This window comes from Chiloscyllium plagiosum, chromosome 22 (genome assembly GCF_004010195.1).
Source record: "Chiloscyllium plagiosum isolate BGI_BamShark_2017 chromosome 22, ASM401019v2, whole genome shotgun sequence".
Lineage (NCBI taxonomy): Eukaryota > Metazoa > Chordata > Chondrichthyes > Orectolobiformes > Hemiscylliidae > Chiloscyllium > Chiloscyllium plagiosum.
Window position 1 is genome coordinate 13,581,480 of NC_057731.1, and position 27,300 is coordinate 13,608,779.

At 41.5% G+C, this 27,300-nt stretch overlaps 1 protein-coding gene across 2 annotated transcripts in view; it reads left to right on the forward strand.

The window, feature by feature from the left end:
- Positions 1-13,174, forward strand: part of LOC122561070 (5-hydroxytryptamine receptor 7) — a 48,911-nt gene extending 35,737 nt beyond the window's left edge. The window contains exons 2-3 of one of the 2 annotated variants that reach the window (XM_043712437.1): positions 2,464-3,132; positions 11,145-13,174. In XM_043712437.1, the coding sequence (XP_043568372.1) occupies positions 2,464-3,132; positions 11,145-11,154 (679 nt within the window). In that variant the 3' untranslated portion in view covers positions 11,155-13,174. Of the gene's footprint in view, positions 1-2,463; positions 5,022-11,144 lie in introns of those variants that run through there. The other variant, XM_043712436.1, reaches the window with a different exon arrangement.
- Positions 13,175-27,300: the final 14,126 nt, after the last annotated feature.

The following is a 27,300-nucleotide window of genomic DNA, read 5'->3' on the forward strand; positions in this document are numbered from 1 at the left end:
CCCTTTCCTCTCCAAGGTCCTTGAGTGTGCTATCACCTCTCATTTGAGGCATAAATTCTCTGCAATTCCTTATTTGAATGCCTCCAGTCAGGTTTCAGCCTCTGTCACAATACAACTGCTTAATGTTGCAAAAGACATCCTATGTGACTGGGGCAGTAGTAAACTATTCCTTCTTTTCCTTCTAAACCTATATGCCTTCCATGACCATGCCATCCTTCCCTATTGCCCACATCTATATCAATATCTAGACCTATACCTTTCCAGTCTTTACCAGAAGAGCTCCGGCAATTGTTTCACTCCCACAACATTAACTCTGGAGTCCATCCCTGGCTTCCTCCTCTTTTTCATCTACCAACAACTTCATAGCAGCATCACCTGAAAACTTTTTTAGCTCATGATACTCAATTGTACATTGCCACCACCTCCTCCAGCCCCCTAAATATCGGAGCTACCATCTCCACCAAAAGCTCTCTTCTCTAAGTATCGACTCTATCCCTCTCACTGACAGCTCTCTGAGGTCAAAGCAAACAATTCACAATCTCAGGGTGATATTTGACTATAAGGTGAGCTCCCAAACACACATTCATCTTACACTTTCATATTATTGCTCAACACCACTCTTTCCTTGGCTCATCTGCTGCTGAATAACTTTGTTAACTTAAGACTGGACAATTCTAATCTCTCTGGGTTGACCTCCCATTTCCTGCCTGACATAGGTTTGTCCTTATCCATTAGTCCGTTGCCCATGTCCTGACTTGAACCAAGAATTGTTCTTGCCCCCAGACTGGCTTTGCAGCAGCTCCAGAAAAGTTTTCATTTTATATATATTGCAATAATATCCCGAGACTAGAATTGTGAATCTCAGGCGAATGTTTTCAGAGCCTCTCTTGTGTCACAGTGGTAGTGTTCCTACCCCTGGACCAAGAGGCCTGGATTCAATTCCCACCTGCTCCAGAGGTATGTAATAACATCTTTGAACAGGTTGATTAGAAAAAAAATAGGTTAAATAATCATAGAATCCCTGTAGTTTGGAAGCAGGCCATTCAGATCACTGACTGCACACCTACCCTCCGAAGACCATCTCACCCAGACCTACCCTGCTACCCCATCCTCATAACCCTGCAGTTCCCATGGCAAATCCACCAAGCCTCACATCTCTGACACTATGGGCAATTTGGCATGACCAATCCACCTAACCTGCATATCTTTGGACTGTGGGAGGAAACTGGAACACCTGGAGGAAACCCACGCAGATACATGGAGAATGTGCAAACTTCACACAGACAGACGCCCAACATTGGAGTCAAACCTGGGTCCCTGGCACTGTGAGCAGCACTGCCAACCTCTGAGCCACCATGCCACCCCCAAATCCAAAAAAAAATTCACATCCTTATTTTGATATCACTGCATGGTTTCACCCATTCCCTTTCTCTGTGATCTCCTCCAATCCCACAACCCTCTGATATTTCTGTACTTCTCTAATTTTCAGCTCTTAACCAGTTTGTCACTGCCCTTAACTGTGATAGGGTTAGGGTTAATGCTGGGCTGAAGCTCCGCAACATCCTCCTTAAAGGTCTCACCAAGTCAAGTCTCTCTTCTTCCTTTAAGAGATTCTTTCAACCCTACGTCTTTACCCTTTTGTGGCTCAGTGGCAGAGTTTTCTCTCTATTTTCTAATCAGCCAGTTCAGAGGTGTTATTCCACACATCTGGAGCAGGTAGAACTTGAACGCTGGTCTCATGGCTCCGAGCTAGGGACACTATAACTGTGATAGTTTCGAACTGATCTGTTCACCAATGTTAATACACATCTCTTGAGCAGGTGAGGCTTGAACCTGGATCCCCTGGCTTAGAGGCAAGAGCACTCCCACTGTACCACAAGAGCCCTCAGTGGCAGGTTTAATTTATTTTTCTTTCATGAAATGATAAATTTACATTTAATTTTAATCCTGTCTGCACCAAATGGAATTTATGCCAGTGAGTGTTGGTCATCCAGCCTATTGGCATTCACATGAAGTTGGTATTTCTTTGCGGTTGGCAGAAGCATCAAGAGAGTTACCAATTGTATAATAAATGGTAAACAATGCCCTAAGTATCTATACGTAGGAAATGGTCTGATCCTCATCAGCTCTTTTCTCATCAACCTGTTTAGAGATGTTATTACACACCACTGGAGTGGATGGGACTGAACCCAGGCCTCCTGACCTCGAGGTAGAGACACTACAACTGTGCCACAAGGGTGCCCACAGTTGATGTGAACATCTTGGAGCCTTTTACAATACTAAAGTCACCATGTCAATGCAAGTTGTTGTAGACTCAGTTGTGGACATGGAATTAAGTGTAGCCAGCAAAGATCCTTTCTGTTATGGTGACAGTCCTACACATAAACATTTTTCTTAACTTTCAAAGGAATAGAAAGTGATTGTGTTGAACAATCGCCAATGACCATTTCTTTTCTGTTGCAGGTATTTGGGAATAACAAGACCATTGACGTATCCGGTCAGACAGAATGGGAAAGGCATGGCTAAAATGATCCTTTGTGTGTGGCTGCTGGCTGCATCCATCACACTGCCACCTCTGTTTGGCTGGGCCAAGAACATCAATGACGGCAAGGTCTGCCTGATCAGCCAAGACTTTGGTTACACCATTTACTCTACAGCAGTGGCATTCTATATCCCAATGTCAGTCATGCTGCTTATGTACCATCAGATTTTCAAGACTGCTAAGAGGAGCGCTGCTAAACATACATTTGCGGGCTTCCCTCGGCCAGGTGACAAACGCATGAGTGAAGCCGCAAAAATAGGAGTGAAACCACGCAAGGAATCAGAAGAATGCACCCACTTTGCCCGACTTCTGAAAAATGACAGGAAGAATATGTCAATTTTCAAAAGGGAGCAGAAAGCTGCGACGACCCTAGGCATTGTGGTCGGGGCATTCACTGTGTGCTGGCTGCCGTTTTTCATACTATCTACTGCAAGACCTTTCATCTGTGGCACTGAGTGCAGCTGTATACCCCTTTGGTTGGAGAGAACGATCATGTGGTTTGGCTACACAAATTCTCTGCTGAACCCATTCATTTATGCACTATTCAACAGAGACCTGCGGACAACCTATCACAATCTGCTGAGGTGCAGGTACAGGAATATTAATCGTAAACTTTCTGCTGCGGGCATGCACGAAGCTCTCAAGCTGGCAGAGAGGCCAGAACTGGTACTGTAAGAGGGACAAGGTTCTTTGAAATGGAAATACCTCAGGGAGAGAAGAATTCTCTTTAAGTCTGTGAACTGTTGTTGCTGGGTCTTGGGCTTTTTAGAAACAGCTTCATTCATCAGGTACCTTTCATGCAGCAGAGTGACTCCCTGAGATGGGCTGGTTCTCTAGATAACATCAGGTGGGAGTATGATAGTAGTTCAGCCTTTTTAGTGGGCACCATGTAATGAAGTACTCAGGTTCCCACTGGACTCTTCATTTGCCCAATCAACCTGAGATCTTAGGAGATCATTGGGCCCAAGATGCAATGTTGAAGTATCACTGGATGCGGCCAGTTCTGCTACTACTGAACATAGAATGGCCAAACCAGTGCTGTACTGCATAGTGCTCTCCCTGACAGCATGCACCCACTTCTCCCTGATGAGTCAGCACTCCTCTGTTCTGTTTGTCACCTCCCCGGCTCAACTATCCCTTTTAGCTGATTGCAACCAGGTATGGTCTGCAGACCAGTTGTCATGCTTTATTTTCTTCTCAATCAGCAAGCCTCTCAAAACACCAAAACAAAATGGTTTTTGACTCTGATCTTTCCCATTCCTCTCCCAGCCTGTCCCTTCAAAATCAACGTCATCATGAGACAAGTAAGCCATCAAAACTTGCCCCACCTTTTTCAGACTGTCATCTTGTGTCACTGATCCCTCAATTCCTCCCCCCCAAAATTTTGGAGAATTGCCTGTGTCGAGCATTGTAACTACCCAACTTCTGGAACCATTCTTAACAACTTTGATTGTATATTAGAAGGGGTAATGATTAAAGGAAGAACCAGCATTTATGTAGTGCCTGTCATAACCTCAGGACTTCCCAATGTGCTTTATAGCAAATTAAGTACTGTTTAAAAATGTATCTGTTGTTAAATTGATGAAATTGCAGCAGTTAATTTATACACAGCAAATTCCAATCATTATAATGACTAGGGCATGTGTTTTAAGTGCTGGTTGAGGGATAAATATTAAACAAGAGAGAAATCCACTGAGCTTCTCCACAATACTGATATGGCTCTGTTATGTTGACCTGGAAAGACAGATGGGCCACTAGTTTTGCATTTAATCTGAATTCACCAACAGTGCAGCACACCCTCAAAAAAACCATGAGATTATTATAACAGGAGTATGAGTAGGCCAATTCGTTCATCTAGCCTGCTCTCTCATTCAATACAATATGGCAAATTGTAGGTAACATTACTTTCCTGCCTGTACCCCCACCCCATAATCCTTGGTTTTCTTACTAGATCAGAAACCATCCCCCTCCCCCAAGATCTTAAATGTTTCAATTGAATCACCCCTCATTATTCTAAACTTCAAAATATGTGAGCTCAACCTTTCCTTGTAAGACAATATCTTTGACCCAGGAATCTTGTTAGTCAACCTTCTCTGAACTACTTCCAATGGAAATATAAACTATATTTAAGCTTCTGCACTTGAGACTCTAGAATACAACTTAAACACATGACTCAGGGATGCAAGTACTATCACTGAGTTATAGTTGACAAGTATGACATTCATTCCCTTTTATCTGTTTCAAACATTTTCATTAGGTTCTTTTTTTCTGGAAGCTTGAATGGAAACTCTGGATAAAACATGGACCAGTGTTAACTTGGAAGTATTCTCCAGCACTGAGTCCAACTTATGAAAAAAATGGGGAGAAGCCAATGAAACATCTAGCCATTAGATTAGATTACTTACAGTGTGGAAACAGGACCTTCGGCCCAACAAGTCCACACCGACCCGCCAAAGCGCAACCCACCCAGGCCTATTCCCCTACATTTACCTAACACTACGGGCAATTTAGCATGGCCAATTCACCTAACCTGCACATTTTGGACTGTGGGAGGAAACCGGAGCACCCGGAGGAAACCCACGCAGACATGGGGAGAATGTGCAAACTCCACACAGTCAGTCGCCTGAGGTGCAAATTGAACCCGGGTCTCTGGCGCTGTGAGGCAGCAGTGCTAACCAAATTGAGCAATGGAATTGCTCATAGTGGTATTGTTACTAGTTTAGTAATCCAGAGAGTCTGGTAATGCATAGTAGGATTTTGTGGTGCATTGATAATGTCCCCAATTCTGGACCAGAAGGCCTGGGTTCACAACCCAACTGCCCCAAAGTTATGTGAAGATATGCCGGAACAGGTTAGTTGATGTAGTGTTTCAGAAGGGGGTCTAGTGACACAGTGGTATTGTCACTACCTTTGGGTTAGAAGCCTTAAGTCTGAGACATGTTGTAACATCTCTTTAGTAATTGGAACCAGGTGGATCCTGTAGATGTGAGATCGTTGATTGGGGTCATTAACCTGGGCCAATCAGGAAGCTCTGGCTGACCAAAATAAACAGGGGATTTTTTTAATTGTTTTTTGCTGTGTTTGTTTAAGAGAACAAAAAAAAGGGCTAGATTGGAAAATGGGGCCGGATGGGATAACATGCCAGACTGGCTAACACGGTCAGACTAGATAATAGAGCCCGATCAGAAAATGGGACCGGATGGGAAAATAGAGTTGGACTGGATAACAGAGGAGGGTGGGATACTAGAGCCAGATTAGATAATAGGGCCACATGGGATAATAGCATCGGACTGGATAAGAGAGCAGAATGGGATATTAAAAAAAAATATATATATTAAAACAGGGGATTTAGAATCTCCTCAGTCCTGTGGACTAACTCTGAGCTGGCTGGCCACAGCTGGAATACTGTGCACAAGCAAATAAAGGGTGACTTGGTGACAGGATACCGGTCTCTGTGCAGTTATTTCAATCTCTGAACAGGTTGATTAAAAAACACATTGCCACTGCAATCAGAGAATGGCTATGGTGGGGAGAAAGAGCAATTCCACACTGAGCAAATTGAAACAATAGTCACAGCAAGCGGGTGGTAGGGTATCAGGATTAGGTGGGAATATGGAGTTGGGATCGACCCGTGATCTTATTAAATGGTGCAGCAGAATCAAGAAGCAAAAATACTGCTCCTGCTCCTGACACATACGTACATCTGGCACTCCAGGTCACCAGAGGTTAGTACTGGGTGAAAGTTGTAACCAGAACTTTAGGAATAATTTTTGATTGTCATTTTTCCAGACCAGTGTTTACAATTGAGTTCTTCATTACACGGACCCTAGAATAATTTCAGCTAAGTTGGCATTTATTATTTTCATTTATCATATGACCTTGGAAAATTTGATAGACTCTTGGGGGAAATTGTAAATCGTATACAACAGATTTGAAACACTTTCTTTGTAGGCAAAGGACAAGACAGAGACATAGGGATGAGGTGCATAAATTCCTTCTAATTGTGAGGGTAGATACATTCAAGAAAAGACCAAAATTTACCTTCGTTTTCATCCCTGGTCCCCCAAAATCTCAGTTCTTACAGTTTGATTTTTGCCTTTAATTCTAACCTTGGTGTCACTCTCAGGAATTTCTGATTATGTCTCCACAGAGAGAACTTTGTATAATTTATACGAAGCAATTCCATTGAATTAAACAGAACTTCAACTCTTGAGAAATGGGAAAAAAAATTGAACAACCAAGAATAGGGAGATGTGAATTAAGCTAATTGCACAGTGGTGCTTCACACAACCACTTCGATGGAAACCGTTTAAAGCTTTCTGTGTAACATCTAGCCTAATTTTGGAAACCATCTATTAATTTTAGAATTGCAGGTGGTATTTTGAGAGACAAAAACAGAAAGGATAGTACTTGGTTTGACAGGTATTGGATATTCCACTGACATGGAGAGTTGGCATTCAGCTGGAAGATGAGTTTCAATCTTCCTTTTCAACTTAATGACTAGAAGTGAAAAATATACCGGGGTAGAAATTGTTTTTTTTCCAGTTGGTTACTGAGTAGAAGATTGCTCAGATTCTTGGATCATTGGGATCTCTTTTGGGTAGAAAAGAGCAGTTCAAAAGTGACCTGAACTGGAAAGGGACCAATATCCTGGTGAAAAGATTTGCAAGTTCTAATTATAACCCTATTATTCTTATGTATATCTGAGATTGCTCTACATATTTGCTCCTCAATTTCCCTCTGACTGTTTGGGTGGGGCCTATAATACAATCCTATCAAGGAGCCTTTAAATTATTGGCGAGGGGGTTTCGGGATTCCTAAGTAGTAGCGAAAATAGAAAGACAGATTAGGATGATTCTGAATCAGAAAAAAGCAAGTTAGTTAGAAAAGACAGATGAGCAAGTCAGAGAATGAGGTAGCTCTGAAGAATTAAACTGCTTTTATTTTAATGCAAGTGGTCTTACAGTAAGGATGATGAACTCACGGCATGTGTGAAACATGGGATTGGTTTGTCATAGTTATTACACAAACTTAGCTGAGGGAAGGACAGCTCAATGTTCTGGGTTTCAGATGCTATAGGAAGGATAGGGAGGGAGGCAAGAGAGGAGAGGGAGTGATGTTTTTGATTAAGGAAAACATTTCTACTGCAATTAGAAAGGAAATTTCTGAAGTATTGTCCAGTGAAAATATATGGATTGAAATTAGAAATAAGAAAGGCATGATCACCTTGATAGGATTGTATTATAGGCCCCACCCGAACAGTCAGAGGGAAATTGAGGAGCAAATATGTAGAGCAATCTCAGATATACATAAGAATAATAGGGTTATAATAGTAGGGGATTTTAATCTTCCAAACACTGACTGGGACTGCCATAGTGTTAAAGGTTTGGATAGTGAGGAATTTGTTAAATGTGTTCAAGAAAAGTTTCGTTAACAGAATGTAAATTTTTCACTAGAGAAGGAGCAAACCTTGACCTTCTCTTGGGAATTAAGGCAGGGCAAGTGACTGAAGTGACGGTAGGGTAACATTTTGGGACTAATGATCATAATTCTATTAGTTTTAAAATAGTGATGGAAAAGGGTAAGCCTTCCACAAGAGTTAAAGTTCTTCATTGGAGTAAGGCAACTTTTAATGGAGTGAGCCAAGAACTTTCAAAGTTAGATTGGAGTAGAATATTTACAAGTAAAGGAATGACTGACAAGTTGGAGGCTTTCAAAAATGTGATAAAGACAGTTCAGGGGCATTATGTTCCTGTTAGTGTGAAGAGTAAGGCTGGTAAGATTACGGAACAATGAATGAATAAAAATATTGAGGTTCTAGTCAAGAATAAAGAAGAATCATATATTAGATTATAGACCAATTGAGATCAAATGAATCTCTTAAAGTGTATAAACAGTGCAGGAGCATTCTTAAGAGGGAAGTCAGGAAGGTAAAGAAGGAATAAGAGAGAGCCTTGCCAGATAAGGTTAAGGATAATCCAAAGAGGTTCTATAAATACATTAAGGCAACTAGGGAGAGAATCAGGCCCCTTAAAGATCAACAAGGTCAACCTCAGAAGATGATTGATGTAAAATGAATATTTCATGTCAGTTTCTTTTTTTCCATGGAGAAAGAAATAGGGGCTGGAGAACTCCGGGGAATAAGTATTGATAATCTGAAAACAGTTCACATTACAGAAGAAGAGGTGCTGGAGATCTTAGAAAATGTAAAGTTGGATAAATCACAGGGCATTATCAAATGTGGGAAGTGGTGGAGATTGGGACAATTACAACATTTAAAAGGCATCTAGATGGGTATATGAATAGGAAGAGTTTAGAGGGATATGGGCCGGGTACTGACAAATGGGACTAGCTTAATTTAGGACATCTGGTCAGCATGGATGAGTTGGACTGAAGGGTCTGTTTCCATGCTGTAATCTCTATGACTTTAAATGTGTCCAAAGATATTTTGGGAAATTAGTGAGGTAATTGGAGGGCCCCTAACAAAAGTATTTGCATTATCTATAGCCACGGGTGAGATACTGGCAGACTGGAGGGTGGCTCATGTTGTACCTTTATTTAAGAAAGACTGTAAGGGAAGTATAGACCTGTGAGTCTGACATCAGTGATGGGTTAGTTGTTGGAGCTCATAGCATTAACATGCGTTTGGAGAGGGAAGGAATGATTAGAGATAGTCAGCATGGCTTTGTGCATGGGAACTCATGACTCATAAACTTAATTGATTTTCTTGGGGAAGTAATCAAAAAGATTGATGTTTCCCTTGGCTTTAGTAAAGCCTTTGTTCAGGTTCCACATGGTAGACGAATTAGTAAAGTTCGATCACATGGGATTCTGGGTGAGCTTGCTAATTGGATGCAAGATTGGCTGTACGGTAGGAGATAGAGAGGAGTGGTAGTGGTGGGTTGTTTTTTAGACTGGAACCCCATGACCTTCAGGCTTCCACAGGGATCGGTACTGGGTCCACTTTTGATTTCAATTTATGTAATTGTTTTGGCTGAGAATATGGGTAGCATAGTTAGGACATTTGCAGATGACACCAAAATTGGTTCTATAATGAAGGAGGTTATCTAAGATTACAAAGAGATCTTAATCAATTGGATCAATGCGCTGAGGAGTGGCAGATGGAGTTTAGTTTGGATAAGTGCGAGATATTGCATTTTGGTAAAGCAAACATGTGCAGGACTTATACAATTAATAGTAGGGCCTTGGGTAGAGTTGTAGAACAGAACGACCTTGGGATTCAGGTGGATAATTCTTTGAATTTGCGACACAGGCAGACGGGTGGTTAAAAAGGTGCTTAGTACACTTGCCTTCATTGCTCAGACCTTTGGGTATAGGAGTTGGAATGTCATGCTGAGGTTGGACAGGACGTTGGTGAGGCCTGTTCTCGCGTACTGTGTGCAGTTCTGGTAAATCTGTTAAACGAAGGATATTATTAAACTGGAGAGCGTTCAGAAAAGATTTACCAGAATGTTGCCAAGAATGGAAGGTTCAAGTTATAAAAATAGGCTGGATAGATTGGGACATTTTCACTGGAGTTTGGGACGTTGAGGGGTGACCTTATAGAGATTTATAAAATCATGAGGGACATAGATAAGATGAATACCAAAGGTCTTTTCCTTCAGGTGGAGGAGTTCAAAACTAGGAGACATATTTTTAAGGTGAGGGTGAAAAGATTTAAAAAAAGACGTAAGGGGCAACGTTTTTACATAGAGTGGATGGTGTGTGGAATGAACTGCTAGAGGAAGTGGTGGATGCAGATACAGTTACAATATTTAACCAACATTTGGGTAAGTTCATGAATAGGAAAGGTTTGGAGGCCAAACTCTCACACTTGGGATTAGTTTAGTTTGGGATGTGGTCGGCATGAATTAGTTGGACTGACAGATCTGTTTCCATGCTGTATGACTCTATGAAAATGGCTCTATTATTTTCCAATTTCAATTAAGTCATAAGAATTGTTCCTCATCATTCCAATATTATGGAGATGTTTTGATGTGCAGATGCTCACAAAGCTTTTTGACTTGAATGTCTGAACCTTCAGTGAACATAAAAAAGACTTTCCGTTAGAATGAGTGAGCTGTAAAGATTTTGATAGATTCGTTGGACAGTGAGCGGTTGGTGTTGCATGTAATTCATTCAATGCTGCCATCTATCTGAGAAAGAACCCAAGAGTCCAAGTAAAAATCATTCATTCCATCCATTTTACTGTCTATTCTTAGACATTACTTCATCAGGATATAATTGATAAGCAGGTCCATAGAATACTGTTCATGCACATGTCAAACACCACTGTTACCTTGGTAATGCACAGATGATGGTACTGGTAAATTGGATTGACGATATGTTTGAATTTGACCTCCCCATTCCTTGCCACTATTTAGGCCCCTTTGCTGTGTAGTGGATTCTGGAATGAAAATAGAGCATGTTGCTTGCAGGATCTATTTCATTCAACAACTGACAACCATTCTTCAAAAACTATGATCATACCACCTCCAATACCTGTATTGCATTGGTTAGGATTATTATTGTCAGTGCATTTTAATTTTATGCCAAAACAAACTGGTGCTATTGTGCTGTTGCTTGGACTTTACACCTACAGGGAGAAATAAATTCCATAATCATGCGATCCCATGGCAATGTGACAGGATGTTTTACAGGCTTTCTCAAGTATCCCCAGAATTCTTCAGAAACAATCACGGTTTTATAAGCTACTGCATTATATGATGGATACCTATCATTTGAAGAATGGAAACCCTTCAAGATAGCTGATCTCAGCAAAATAGAAGATTATTCCATACATTTCCATGAGTTAAGTTGTTTTGTATCTGGCTTTGTGCTCCCCTTCTTGTGATGTAAGTTGTATGAAATGTGAATATCAAAATGTGAATTGCAGAATATATGTTCATGTTGGATTTTGTCTTTGCTGATCAATGTTTAATATATATCACATACTGCAATGCAATTTACAGATGGACAAATTATTCTATGTTCAAGATTATGTAGCCACCAACAACAAATTGTATTTGAGGTGGAACTGAATGCTCCCACAAGAAAAAAATTCCTTATTTTTAGGATATGGTTTATGAAGGTATTAGGCAGGCACGTAAAAGGTATGACTCCATGCTCGCACTCCCTCCAAGCTGCTCAAGTGCATGACTGTGGTACAATCATGGCAACAGGCTGCTCACAAGCTGGCCCCCTTAAGGTACTGAGTGTGCAGCTGCACAACAAATACAAAGCTACACTGAAATAACCAGGCTGTGCATAACAAGGAAAATTTAGGGGGGCTATTGCCGATCATTGATCATTGTCATGCGACAGCAGATCATGAAGAAACAGGTTTTCCACACTTTTTGACAGTTTCTTCTGATTAGGCTTTGTTACAGCAAACCTGTTGTTCATGACTGTATTTGCTATTCATTGTATTTACACAGGAATAATTGTTGCTTGAAATTGCAGTTTATGTGAAGTATTTTTCCCAAGAATAATCCATTAAATCAACTATTGCAAGCACAGTTTCTTCTCATTAAACTGCCAATGATTAATCCAGATACCATTCTGCACTGAGGCTTAGCTAATTGTTTGCCTTCAGAACATCTTGGGATATTCAGGAGATTGAACATGATGCCCAGGTCTGAATCGTAACAAAATCACTGTTATACCGACCTTGTGATATTTATTTTTTGTAAATATATGGAATACTTAAAATCCTGGATTTAAAAGAGATTAGAAAACAAAATGCCTGATTTAACCCAAACGACACATGGTTTTGTGATATTGATTGTAGTCAAAAGACATACTCATGAAGAGTCTGTAAGCATTAGGAATGTAACTGAAACATTAAAGACGATGTCCACAAGTTTTGTGTTTTGACTTGCATGGCTTACCTTGTTTTAATTGCTCCTGTTGGGATGGACATTAAATCAAAGATGAGAGGGATGAGTGGTACTAGTTCAAAGTCAGAAACTGCAGAACAACAAGGGTCCCAAATGGTCTGCTGAAGTTAGAAATACTTTTTGTCATTGTTTCCTGGGTGTGACCAGCCAGATTGAGATGTGTCAAGAGGATACAGTTTATACTGCCAGGTACAGCCTTTTGAGTGAAGACAAGGAAGGATGAGATCTGTGATGCCAGGTGGTTAGGGTTCCAGGGAAGATCATGGTCCAGCTTTGTGTAAAATTACAGAGCTGGCGATGATCAGGGTTCACAGCTAGGCAGCACTGGGGAGACAGGGATTGGAATGGACATGCTGGTAGCCAGGGGAAGACCAGAAGCTAGAAGATCAGGAGAAATTGGAAAAGGAACAAGGTGAGAGATTGGAAACCATATGGAGGGGTTTGTAAAAATGGAGATGAGAGATCACAATGCTCAGGAAGGTGAATCAGGATCAGTGGCCATCTAGAGCAGGTTGGTAAGGTAGCTACAGGGCCTTGGTGAAATTGATGTATCAGCAGATATGTGGTATTGCACTGATCTCCTGGATCCAGGAACTGTCAGTTCCTTTCACCTGTATTCTGTCGAAGAAAACACCACTGATTTGAGTTACAGTTAAAATAATTGCTGAATAGTACACACACTCACATTATGCACATTACAAATGCACCAGCAGGTTCAGGAACAGCTTCTTCCCCGCCATTATTAGACTGATGAATGGACTCTGTAGCCTCAAATAATGCTGATCTTGCTAATAACACGCTTGCCAAGTGCATGCCCTGTGCAATGTAACCTATAAGCCTCTAAGTTTTTCTGATCTGTACATCCTTGCTTACTATGGTCTGCATGTATTGCTCACAAACAAAGCTTTTCACTGTACCTCGGTACATGTTGACAATCAATCAATCAATCAATCAATCAACTATAACCACTTAATTGGCCATCCTTTTCCAGTAGGTTGATTGCTGGTCCTATTTCCAAAAACCTGGATGTGGGCAAGTTGGAAGTGGTTTGGTTTGAGATTCAGATTTTTAAAACTCTACCATTCAACTGGACCAAATACACCCATTTTGGAGCACTCCCCACTGTCTTTACCTTGGGGACCCATTTAAAACATGTCACAGAAAGAGGCACAGTAAAAAATCATTAAAGATACTAAAAGGATTCTTGTATAAGAGTAAACTTAAACAATAAGCAAACAGCAACAAAGATGAGAATCTGTTCCATCCCATCAGGATAAGGATTTTAAATGTGATTTTATGCTTGTATATATTTTCATTTGTATAATAATAATATATTTTTAAAGTTTCATTACTTTATTCTTGATACTTCAGAGACTCCCATTTCATCGACATATGCAAATAGTGGTTATGTTCTGTTTTTGCATGGTTATATATATTTTTGGAGGTTTTTAAAACTGTATTTATACATGCTTCAATTTGTCTGAGTGTTACATCATTGCTGTCCTATTGTATTTATTACCCTCTTTATTCAAATTTTAAAAAACAGCAGAGAGTAGAGGCATGGTAACTGGTCACATTAGTTAAGTAGAATACAGGTATAAAGCCCTACTCCGGAGGTCACACATATTGCATTTGGATTAATAAAAAAACTATACATAGGGTTTTATATCAGTGTATGTTCTGTGCTGGGAAGATGGGTTAAACAAATTAAATTATACCCTAGCTGCGTTATCAACCACCAGAAGCAGAGAGAAGACTGAACACAAATTTCTTCCTCAATTCTGAGGAATTTAATGAAAATAAACTTTCTTGAGTTAGAAATTAGAGACATTTAAAAGGTACAGTGTATTTTTGGTTTTTAAAATGCAGATCTGAGAAACCAGATGATCAAAGTTTAAATCAAAGGCAGAAATGTGTGAAGCAGCCAATACACTTCATCATCCCAGTTTTGCAACACGTAGCTATTCACATCTAAAGATGAACCCAAGGAATGTTTTGGTTTACTGAGAAAAGCAGGGTCCAATCTAGAAATAGACTTGTTCAGACTAGAATTACCACCTCAACAGAATGTCTACATGATATGTGGCAGGATGAGATTTCTATCTGCCCACTGCTGTCTACCATCTACTGCTCACCAACCCCAACCATGTTTGAAATTTCCAGGTAAATTTTATTTAATTACCTTGAACAAATTCCATTAAACTCCTATTTCATCCAAACCCACACCATGACCATCTAGAAGGGGAAGGGCAGCAGATACATGGAAATGCCATCACATGTAAGTTCCCCTCCAAGCCACCCAGCATCCTGACTTGGAAATGCATCACCGTTCCTTCACTTGGCAGGGTCAAAATCCTGGAACTAACAGCAATGGGAGAAATCCAACATTAAATGTGGTTCAAGAAGGCAGCTCACTCCTACCTTCTTCAGGGCTAGCAGAAACCAGCAGTAAATGCTGACCCAGCCAGCGACACCCACATGCCATGTGTGAATGAATTTTAAAAATTGTTCTGAGGCCTGCTTTCCAGTCAATCAGTCACTATTCTGAGTTAGAGCTAGTGCCATGGCAGGTGTGCACTGCATGAAGTTGCGGTCTCCAAGGATAGCAGCAAGTACAAGCCAATCTCCAGCCTCCTCCTGAGATGCTTGCAAATCAATAAGCACTATTGCAGCTCTTTTGCCATTTGGCCGACTTCTAGGGAAAGCAGTCGATCAAGGTTAACAGACAATACATTATGTAGTTGTGCCATGAAGAAACGTTATGGGAAGTATTATCAGTGCTGTCTGCGCATTAAGATCTATACGCATATATTGACAAGGTTAGAAGTGGCTTTAACTAGGACATATGAGTAAATGCAGTTAGAGACTTGTCCAGTGGTGAGCGCATGTTTTGTGGTGATCCAAAGCAATAGGTAGGTCATAGATATCACATTGTCTTCTCGCAGTTACCAGGAATGTCATCGCACCTTCTTCAAGCCGTGGTCTTCTGGCTGATCCATGTCCTTGGGAGCTTTCATTCTCTAGTGGAACTTCTGAGGTGACCTTGTCAAAAGGCAAATTTATACAGCAAGCAGCACACTACCAAATCACCCTAAAGTCACAGACTGATCCAATTGTTTGCTGGATGGTGACTCATCGTTTGTTTTATGGGATGTAGGTGTCAGGACCAACATTTGTTGTTCATCTGGAAATGCTGTTGAACTGAATGATTTGTTTGTCTATTTCAGAAGGAAGTTAGGAGTCAATCCTATTGCAGTGAGCCTGGAGTCACGTATAGTCCAAATTGGCTTAGCATGACAGATTTCCTTTCCTAAGGAACATCAGTGAAGTAAATGGATTTTTAAAATGATCAATGATGGTTTCATGATCATTATTACTGAGACTAGCTTTCAAGCCCAGATTAATGAACTAAATTGGAATTCCACCAGCTGGTGACAGAATGGGCCTCATTTTCACAACGTCAACTGGTTCTCTTTGAAAATGTACAGGTGTCATCAGCCAGGGCAACAAACGCAGATAACCTTGCAGGATGCTCAAAAAATCTATTTCTCTGGGTCAAAAGAAAACATAGGCAATTGTTTTAATTTGGTTGATCCGCTCCTGACCCAAACGAAGTGGATATTAAAGTATATGCATTTCATGGATGATAAAGTGCTAGATCCACCAATAACATTTGGTCACCGGATGCAAGTTATGATTCCTGTCACTCAGTAAGGTGTCAGTCTCCTGTAATGTCACTACTGATTATCCAGACTGATAATGAAATAACTAACATGCTACAGAAAGCAATGTGTTTATCTGATTGGCAAATGTTTCTTATATCTTAGTGGCACCACTAAGGAGCAACCATCTTTGATGAAGTTTCCATAGATTTTTATTCCCACTTTCCCTTGTACGTCAAGTTTATTCTGGATATCAATAACCCAAGAAAGTTCTAACAGCCGAATATTCCCAATATTCTGTTTTAAAGCATAATACTCAACAAAAAAGGTACTGCTAGAAATCTTATCTATGCAATATTTATAATCACAAGTGAACCCTTTTATGTGGAATTGTCTGAAGGCGATCAACTTGCTCTGTCACAACTTCTGGCCATTGATCACATGAATCTACCCTGAACTGACTAATGGTGCTGTGAGGTTTAATTTTATTTATACTCTTGTGTTTTGACACTGTCCAGTCTCCAGCAAATAATTGACAATTGGCAACCATCACAAATGTGTCATGTTTTCCACGTCAGTTTGATCGATTAACTCATTAGGACTTGCTTGTGTCTCCTTGGAAAAAATGCTTATCCCTTGCTTTTAATGGACTTTGACATAAAATTTTTGCTTGCATTCACTTTTATGTCAGCCAGCGAAATGTAAGACATTGCAACAAAAGTTTCACTTTTCTAGAGATATGATGACAGATCAGTCGAATCATGCTGAGTTACAATACTCAGTCTTGGCATATAATTCCTCTTTATTTAGAGTCATAGATGTACAGCACGGAAACAGACCCTTCGGTCCAACCCGTCCATGCTGATCAGATATCCCAACCCAATCTAGCCCACCTGCCAGCACCCGGCCCATATCCCTCCAAACCCTTCCTATTCATATACCCATCCAAATGCCTCTTAAATGTTGCAATTGTACCAGCCTCCACCATTTCCTCTGGCAGCTCATTCCATACACGTACCACCCTCTGTGTGAAAGTTGCCCCTTCGGTCTCTTTTATATCTTTCCCCTCTCATCCTAAACCTATGCCCTCTAGTTCTGGACTCCCCGACTCCAGGCCTTTGACTACTTACCCTATCCATACCCCTCATAATTTTAAAAATCACACAACACCAGGTTATAGTCCAACAGGTTTAATTGGAAGCACACTAGCTTTCGGAGCGATGCTCCTTCATCAGGTCATAATTTTGTAAGCCTCTATAAGGTCACCCCTCAGCCTCCGACACTCCAGGGAAAATAGCCCCAGCCTGTTCAGCCTCTCCCTATAGCTCAAATCCTCCAACCCTGGCAACATCCTTGTAAATCTTTTCTGAACACTTTCAAGTTTCACAACATCTTTCCGATTGGAAGGAGACCAGAATTGCACGCAATATTCCAACAGTGGCCTAACTAATGTCCTGTACAGCCGCAACATGACCTCCCAACTCCTGTACTCAATACTCTGACCAATAAAGGAAAGCATACCAAATGCCTTCTTCACTATCCTATCTACCTGTGACTCCACTTTCAAGGAGCTATGAACCTGCACCCCAAGTCTCTTTGTTCAGCAACACTCCCTAGGACCTTACCATTAAGTGTATAAGCCCTGCTAAGATTTGCTTTCCCAAAATACAGCATTTTGCATTTATCTAAATTAAACGGCATCTGCCACTTCTCAGCCCACTGGTCCATCTGGTCCAGATCCTGTTGTAACCTGAGGTAACCCTCTTCGCTGTCCACTACACCTCCAATTTTGGTGTCATCTGAAATCCCCATGACCTTGTTGAATTGCAAAAGAAATCCGACAGGCTGAATGGCTTACTTTTTTTTCATTTAACTAGCCCTACAGATTAGATTAGATTAGATTACTTCGGCCCAACAAGTCCACACCGACCCGCCAAACGCAGCCCACCCAGACCCATTCCCTGACATTTACCCCTTCACTGAACATTATTTAGTAATGCTAAATTGGCAATTTAGCCTGGCCAATTCATCTAACCTGCACATTTTTGGATTGTGGGAGGAAACCAGAGTACCCAGAGGAAACCCACGCAGACAGTCGCCTGAGGCGGGAATTGAACCCATGTCTCTGGCGCTGTGAGGCAGCAGTGCTAACCACTGTGCCACCATTCCGCCCCCAATGTTAGGTTAATACCTATGATTCAGGGCAGCTTCACAGTTCCTGTTGGGTAAGTGTCCATGGTATAACCAGACTGCACATTCAGTTGCAGCACAAAGTGTAACTCACTGAAGGGGCAGCATGCAGCCTTTACAAGCACTGCATGCTACAGACCTTAGTCAGTATATCCTGGAATGTGGGTACCAAGAGATGAGTGCTGTATACCCACTGGCTGACCTGTCATCTCTCTGTTAGTCTTCCCCTCTCATGTACAACAGCACATTACAGTGGAATGGTTAATGGAAATACTGATTGTAGAATGGGAGTTGGGAGAACAGCAAAAAGCTCCATTGCAAAAGGCACACTGATACATGGGGGAAGCAACTGCAAAAGTAAAAGATCAAAATCAAACAACAAATACATTTTTAATCAAAACTTCAACACAGTTTGTTGTGTCTTTATAATGGGTTCAAGTAGCTCGCAGTTCTGGAGGTGATCTGACCAAGTACTTCTGCTGTAGCCTAGAGATTTTGTCAAAACATTAGCCAGGCACAAAAATGAGATCTCTGCCCCATTATCTAACCCTTCTCTCCAAAATGGTCTTCTAAAAGTTAGACACTATAGATAGGAACATCCATACTGTTAGCTCCACATCTGTAAAAAGGGCAGCATGGTGGCTCAGTGGTCAGAACTGTTGCCTTGCAATGTCATAGACCAGGTTCAATTCCAGCCTTGGACGACTCTCCGTGTGGAGTTGACACATTCTCCTGGTGTCTGTATGGGTTCTCTCTGATTTCCTCCTGCAATCCAAGGATGTGCAGGTTCATGGAATGACCATGCTAAATTGCCTATAAAGCCCAAGGATGAGCTGGCGAGGTGAATTAGCCATGAGAAGGGCAGCGTCCCAGGGAGATGGTGGAAGATGATATGAATGGGATGCTGTTCAGAGGGTCAGTGTAGACTCCATGGGCTAAAATGACCTGCTTCCACACTTTGGGATTCTAAGAATGAACATTTCAATCATCATCAAGAGCAATTTCTCTAGTCTTCAGTTGCGCCAGTGTATATCAAGAATATAACTGAACACCAAAAGACCTTTCCTAAGTTAAGATTTAAAATATATTTGGCCACTTATATTCATGTACAGGTGTTATGTAGACTCAGAAAGAGATCAGAAATACTGAAAAGCAACCAGTAAAGCAAACTGACTACTTCAGAATTTTAAGAATTGAAACTTTTAGAGGGAAAGAATTAAAACATGCTCAGTTAAATGCTGACAGGGATTTAATTTAATCAGAAAAAGGGAGGAAATGTATATTCTAGACAACTTGACAGATAATCTCGAGATCCTAGCCTGCAGAGTTAGAAGTGAACAGCCACAAAAACATTTTCTAATTTAATCTGATGGTCAATTCGTTTATAAAACACTGTATAGTCTGCGCCTCTATCCACAGGGTTCGGAAGAATGAGAGATGATCATATAAAAACATTTAACACCCTGAGGAGACTTGACAGGGTGAATGCTGAAAGAATGCTTCCCCCTGTGGCAAAGTCCAGATCTGAGGGGCACAGTTTCTAAGTAAGGTGTCTCCCATTTACGATGGAGATCATAGAATCACCACAGTGTGGAAATAGGCCATTTGGCCCAACAAGTCCACACTGACCCTCAGTAGAGGTTTCACCCAGACCCATCCCAATCCCGCTACCCGAACCACACATCTCTGGACACTATGGGCAATTTAGCATGGCCAATCCACCTAACCTGTACATCTTTGGACTGTGGGAGGAAACTTGAGCACCTAGAGGAAATCCACACAGACATAGGGAGAACATGCAAACTCTACACAAGTAGTTGCCCGAGGCTGGAATCAAACCTGGGTCCCTGATGCTGTAAGGTAACAGTGCTAATCACTGAGCCAGTCACGATCCAGTGAGGAGATGAGAATAACTTTTCTCTCAGAGGGTCATTGGTCTGTTGAATTTTCTGCCCCAGAGACCTCTAAGGGCAGGCCAATTAAATATACTTAAAGCTGAGTTAGATAGACTCTTGACTAATAAAGGAGTCAAAGGGTATTAAGGGGTTGACAGAAAAATAGATCTCGTCCAATGGTGAAGCAGATCTGAGGGGCTGATTGACTACTGCCACAAATATGCATTGTATTCCTATACTTGGAGCAAAGATGTTGTAATGCATGAGTTTAATTGAAAACATACTCTTATGTTATGCTGGAATGCACACTGAAGAAAGAGTGATAAACATTGTATCGTCCCAGAATGTATGAGCTGAATTGGTAAAGACTATGTTAAACTGAACATAACTAAGGCTGTGATATTATAACATTGTTGTCTATAGGTTAAAGGGTTAATGCTTGATTGAATGCAGTAAGCACCACCCACTGTGATGATGTCACAGGAACTTGGTCAGAGTAAAGAAGGAGTTTGTAGGACACAGATCTAGTGTGCCCCTAACAGTTTCTGTAGTAACAAAGGCCATTTTCATATAATCTATAAATAATTGCAATGATACAAAAAGCTTCAATTATTTATTCAAAAAGACTCTTCTAGTTAGACCAGAGAGGTAGCTATCCTAATTCACCCAAAATCACTTTGGGCTTAAAGAAATCCACATTTAAAAGTGTAAAAGTAGTGATTGAACCATATTAAGTTGAAGGGGTAAAAACAATGACTGCAGATGGTGGAAACCAGATTCTGGATTAGTGGTGCTGGAAAAGCACAGCAGTTCAGGCAGCATCCAAGGAGCTTCGAAATCGACGTTTCGGGCAAAAGCCCTTCATCAGGAATAAAGGCAGTGAGCCTGAAGCATGGAGAGATAAGCTAGAGGAGGGCATATTAAGTTGAAACTCATTACAGCTGTGCACTTAATAACATTACTGTGCTTTTAGTGATAATCATTCCAGAATGTTATATTTGCACACTGGGAATAAAAATACTAAAGAAATGTTAAGTAAAGATGTATGGTGTTGCTATGCATTTTTACTTTCTGGTTACCTAAAAGTTAAATGGTTATCAAGCAATGTTCATTGGTAGATTATCTTTTTAAATTTATCTTATTTAGGATTATTTGATTTTGGGCAACATGAAAGTTTGAAATCTGATATCATATTCCAAATCCTAAATGTACAACAGCGAATCCTGCTGTGTTGGCTGTGTTACATCAGGACATTGTAATATCCAATCAATTATTCCTCTCTTCATGGGTGCCCTTGTCCAGAAATTGGATTTGTGTCTTAACCAGACTCCAGTTAAAACACTTTACTGATAGAGTCCTAGAATCATAGATAGTAGAAGGAGTTCACTTGACCCATCTGTCTGTGCCAGCTATCCAATTAAATTCGACACTCCAGTTTCTCAGCTCTTTCCCTGCAAATTAGCTCTTTTTAAGCACATGTCAAACTGCCAACTCAAACCTCCTATTTCATGTGATTCTACCACACTTTCAACTAGTACATCCAGATCTCAATAAATATCTCCATGAAGAAATATCTCACCTAGCTCTTTTGCCAATTATTTTAAATCTATGATTTTTGTTTACTGATCTACTTGCCAGGAAAGATAGCTTCTCTCTTGTTCTATCCACCACTATAATTTTGAATGCCTCTGTTATAGTAGCATGGTGGCTCAATGGTTAGCACTACTGCCTCACAGAGCTATGGACCCAAGTTCAATTCCACCCTCAGGTGACTGCCTGTGTGTAATTTGCATGTTATTCCCATGTCTGTGTGGGTTTTCACTGGTTGCTTCAGTTGCCTCTCACAGTACAAAGATGTGTAGGTTCGGTGAATTGGTCATTCTAAATTGCCTGTAGTATCCAGGAATGTGTGGGTTAGCCATTGGAAATAAAGGGTAGGATGCTCTTTGGAGGGTTAGTGTGAACTTGATGGGCCGAATGGCCTGTTTTCACACAGTAAGGATTCTATGATTAGGTCACCACTTACACTCTACTTAAAGATCACATTCTCAATGTAAAACTTTACTCCCTCGTTTTGATATCATCGTGTTAAACTTCCTTTGTGCTCTTTCAGCATTTTGAAAGACCTCCTGGTATGTGGTATCCAGAAGTTTACACAATACTCCAGCTGAAATCTGGGAACATTTGTAAACATTAAACATGACTTACTTATTTCCTTATTCAGTCTTCCTCTTGCAATGAATTTGTACAATTGAAAAATTTCATCTGTCACATTCCCACTCATGTCACCATTCTGTCAACATGCTCCTGAATTGTCCTAATTGTTAATTACTATGTTGTCACAAAAACAAGAAAAACTGACACCTGGGGAAATCAGAAAAAAAATGTTCACCATCCTTCCTCCCCACTCTATCCCTTAACTACTTGATTACCCAAGTTAGTACTGCCCCTTTAATACCTGGTGCTTCTATACTCCCATGTAAGTCAATCAAATTGCTTTAGACTAACGTTATGTGTACATCTACTGAACTTCATCTTCATGAACTAATTTCTTCTCTGTTCAACAAAAAACTCATTCAGGTTTGTCAGACACAATTGGTCTTTATCAAAGCCATGCTCATCATCTCTAATGAACCCTCACTTCTCCAAGTGCTACTATTTGATGCTACATTTTGTTCTAGCAACATAGGCCTCAACCACAGGTTCGATAACTGACAGGGACACCACATCAGTTCTGTGGAGAAGACCATGCAATTAAGTGTCCATTGGGCAATTCACTAGGCAGTGTCAGGCGTCCATGAGATTAAGGTCCCAGTGCCCCCCCCAAACACCCCACTGACAGCTACAAGCCAATCAAACCGTAACAGTTCTACATTGTCAACAGAGCCACCAAGCTAAATCTAATGAGCATCAACTTTGCACCAAAGTATTCAAGGTAGTTTTCTTGAGCAATATGTCAAGGAACCATCTATGATACACGTTGTTTTAGATTTTTAGCTATTAGATATTTAGCTACTTCATACAATGAGAAATGGCTAATTAATAATCATTCACCTCTTACCTTAAAAATATGTCCCCAGTTTTGAACTCTCCCACCCTAGGCAAAAGACCTTTGCTATTCACCTTATCTATGACCCTCATGATTTCATAAACCTCAATAAGGTCACCCCTCAACCCCCTACGCTCTGGTGAAAAAAGGTCCCAGCCTATCGAGGCTCTCCTTATAACTCAAGCCCTCCAATCCTGGCAACATTCTGGTAAATCTCTTCAGAACTCTCTCCAACTTTCGAATATCCTTCCTATAGCAAGGTCACCAAAACTGTGTACAATACTCCAAAAATGACTTCATCAAAGTCCTGTACAACCTCGACATGATGTCCCAACTCTTATACTCAAAAGATTGAGCAATGAAGGCAAGTGTGCCAAACACTTCCTAACCACCCTGTCCACTGTCTACATGTCCTCTCACCCTGCCTCCTGTAAAAACACTATCCTTTATTCCCAATTCCTCCACCTCTGCTGTACCTGCTCCTTAAAAGACCAATTCAACCATAGAACATCCCAAATGAGGTCCTTTTTCAAAGACTGCAATTTCCCCTCCCCTGTGGTCGATGATGCCCTCCAGCACATCTCCTCCACTTCCCCCACCTACGCCCATGAACCCCACCCTCTTCTAACACAACAAAGGCAGAACTTCCCCCCATCCCGGTCCTCACCTTCCATCCCACCAACCTCTGTATACATCACATCATCCTCTGCTATTTCTGCCACCTACAAACAGACCCCACCACCAGGGATATATTTCCCTCCCCACCCCTAACTGCTTTTCAGAGAGACTATTCCCTCCGCAATTCCCTTGTCAGGTCCACGCCCCCAACCAACCCATCCTCCACTCCTGCCATGTTCCCCTGCCATTGCAACAAGTGCAAAACCTGCGGCCACACCTCCCAAAGTTGACAGGGTGCCAAGGGGTCCAGCAGATACGCCCGCGCAGTCTAAGCAGTTACTTGTGCGAGGAGTTGGGACTAGTGGATGTGTGGAGGCATCTCCACCCTAACAGAAGAGACTTTACTTTCTACTCCAACCCACACAAGTGTCATTCACAAAGTGTCATGTTTTTTATGCCATCGGATTGTTTGGACAGAACATTGGTGTGCAAAATTGGGAATATAGCTGTCTCAGACCATGCGCCAATGTATTTAGATTTTAAAATCGAGGGTGGTGAATGGATGCATGGCACTGGTGCATGGACCCATTCCCGTTAAGGGATAGAAAATTTGTTGAGTACATCACAAGAGAGTTCGGGGCTTTCTGAGATATCAACTCGAGTATGGCCAGTAATCCGGTAATACTTTGGGAGGCCACTAAGGCATATTTACGAGGCCTGATCATTTTGTATTCAGCGACTAGAAGGAGGCATAGGGAGGAGCAGCAATTGATGCTGGAGGCCCGGCTGCAGATAGCTGAGGAACTATATTATAATAGGCCCTCTTTGGTCAAGCTGCAGTGGGTCATGACCCTCCGAGCGGCTCTCAACTCATTGCACGCACAGGTGGCAAAAAAAGAGATCTCCTTCGCTAAACAAAGACTGTCTAAATTTGGAGATAAGCCAGGTAGATAATCTGGCATATCTGGCAAGGAGGCAAAAAACTTCCCAATCTATTACGTCTGTTAGAGTGAAGGTTGGCATGGTTACCCATGAGTTGAACATCAATGTTAGATTGAGGGAATACTTTGCAGAGCTATATCAGTCTGAGTGGGTGAACACAGTTCAATGAGAATGCTGTCATTTTTTGAGAATCTGGACCTCCCCAGTATAAACGCAGAACAGGTTTCCCTATTGAATGAGCCTATGACAGGAAGTGCAGGAAGCAATAAAGTATCTCGAGGGTGGCAAAGCACCAGGACCAGATGGATTCCCAAGTGAATTCTATAAGGAATTCATAAATGTGTTGGGGATGTACAACTATTCATATACATGGGATTGTCTTCCACTTTCTCTTAGGGAGGCAATATTTCCCTCACTTTAAAGAAGGGGAAAGACTCCAAAGAATGTGCTTCATACAAACCAATTTCACTATTGAATGTAGATTTTAAAATTCTATCCAAGATGCTGGCCTTGAGTTTGGAAAAGGTCCTGCCCCATATTATAAAAGAAGATCAGACGGGTTTTGTTAAGGGCCATAGCTCCTCCACCAATATCAGGAGGGGACTGAAAACAGTAAAGAAATGCCAGAAAAGATAGACCCCAGGTTTAGTGGTCTGTCTTGACACAGAAAAGATGTTTGACCAGATAGAATGGCCGTCTAGAGTGGGGGGATCCTTTGCCAGATGGGTGGCAGTATTGTATAATGATCCTAAGGAGGCAGTCATCATAGGCAGCACTAAGTCAGATAACTTTAGTATTGGGAGAGGTAGTCGACAGAGGTGTCCTTTTTCACCGCTGTTATTTACCTTGGCAATTGAACCGTTAGCTGAGGCTATCAGGAGGGATCCTGAAATAATGGCACCAAGGGTGGGAATGGGGGAACATGACATCACCCTATATGCTGACGTCATTTTGTTCTTGGCCAATGTGGAGGAATCCGTTCCTCGAGTGATTCAAACAATTAATTTATTTGGCGGTTCCTCAGGCTACAGGATCAACTTTATAAAATTGGAAGCCATGTCGGTGGGGGGGGATTAGTGGAGGTGCCTGATCTGAAGGATGGAATGCAGTTCCCGTTTAGATGGTCATCAAAAGGTTTTTTTATATTTGGGAATTATTATTAACCCTGCTTTCCACCAGCTGTATAAAGCTAACTATGTACAGCTACTGGAGAGGATAAAACAGGATTTGCAGTGGTGGGAGGGGTTACCGTTATCATGGTTGGGCTGAATAGCCCTGATTAAAATGAATGTTCTTCCTCGCCTGTTGTACCCCATGAGAATGCATCTGTTGTTACTACCCAGACGAGTGTCACGGAGGCTCAGTGGTTGGCTTGGGTCCTTTATTTGGTGTCACAGGCGCCCCCTAATTAAATTTACCAAAATGCAGCTTCTGCAGGGGGAAGGACGGGTAGATTTTCCAGACCTGAAGAGACATCAAGTACGTGCCCTATTAGCATATGTCGGTGACTGGGCACGGGGATTGGCTTGACGTTGAAGCCTCCCAGTCGAGATATCCCCTAGTTAATCTATCATTCATGGATAAGATGAAATCTGTGACCAAGCAGTGTAAGAATCTAATCATTTTAAATACGGTGAAGGCCTGGAGGATAATGAGACAAGACAAGGGCAATTAGTCTAAGATGTCTCCGTTTATCCCATTGGTGGGACCCCAAGGATTTAAACCTGGGGCAATGGACTCCAGCTTTAAGTTATGGGAGAATAATGGAATCTCTTGTCAGGGACAAATATGGATTGTCTAATAGGGATCTTTTCTGTTACTTTCAGATAAGGGATTATATACAGAGGAAGACCACACTGCTGACTCAATGTTACAAGTCAGACGTGGAGAAAAGAGTACTCTGGTGTATGGGCACTCTTTCAGTTAGTACTTTATATCACTTATAGAAAGGATATGCCTTAGGGGACATGAGGGATCTGAGGACATGGATTTGAGAGCTAGGAGAGGATATCTATTAATCTATTAGATTAGATCTATTAGATTACTTACAGTGTGGAAACAGGCCCTTCGGCCCAACAAGTCCACACCGACCCGCCGAAGCGTAACCCACCCATACCCCTACATTTACCCCTTTACCTAACACTACGGGCAATTTAGCATGGCCAATTCACCTGACTTGCACATCTTTGGACTGTGGGAGGAAACCGGAGCCCCCGGAGGAAACCCACGCAGACACGGGGAGAACGTGCAAACTCCACACAGTCAGTCGCCTGAGGCTGGAATTGAACCCGGGTCTCTGGCGCTGCGAGGCAGCAGTGCTAACCACTGTGCCACCGTGCCGCCCATATGTCATTGGAGCTATGGGAAAATGTAAGGAAAATTTCAGTATGTAACAGAGCGCAGGCCATGCAATTGAAGATCTTACACAGAGCTCATATGGCACCAGAGAGGTGAGCTAAGTTCAAGAGAGGAGCATCTCCACGATGTTCCAAGTGTAAAATTA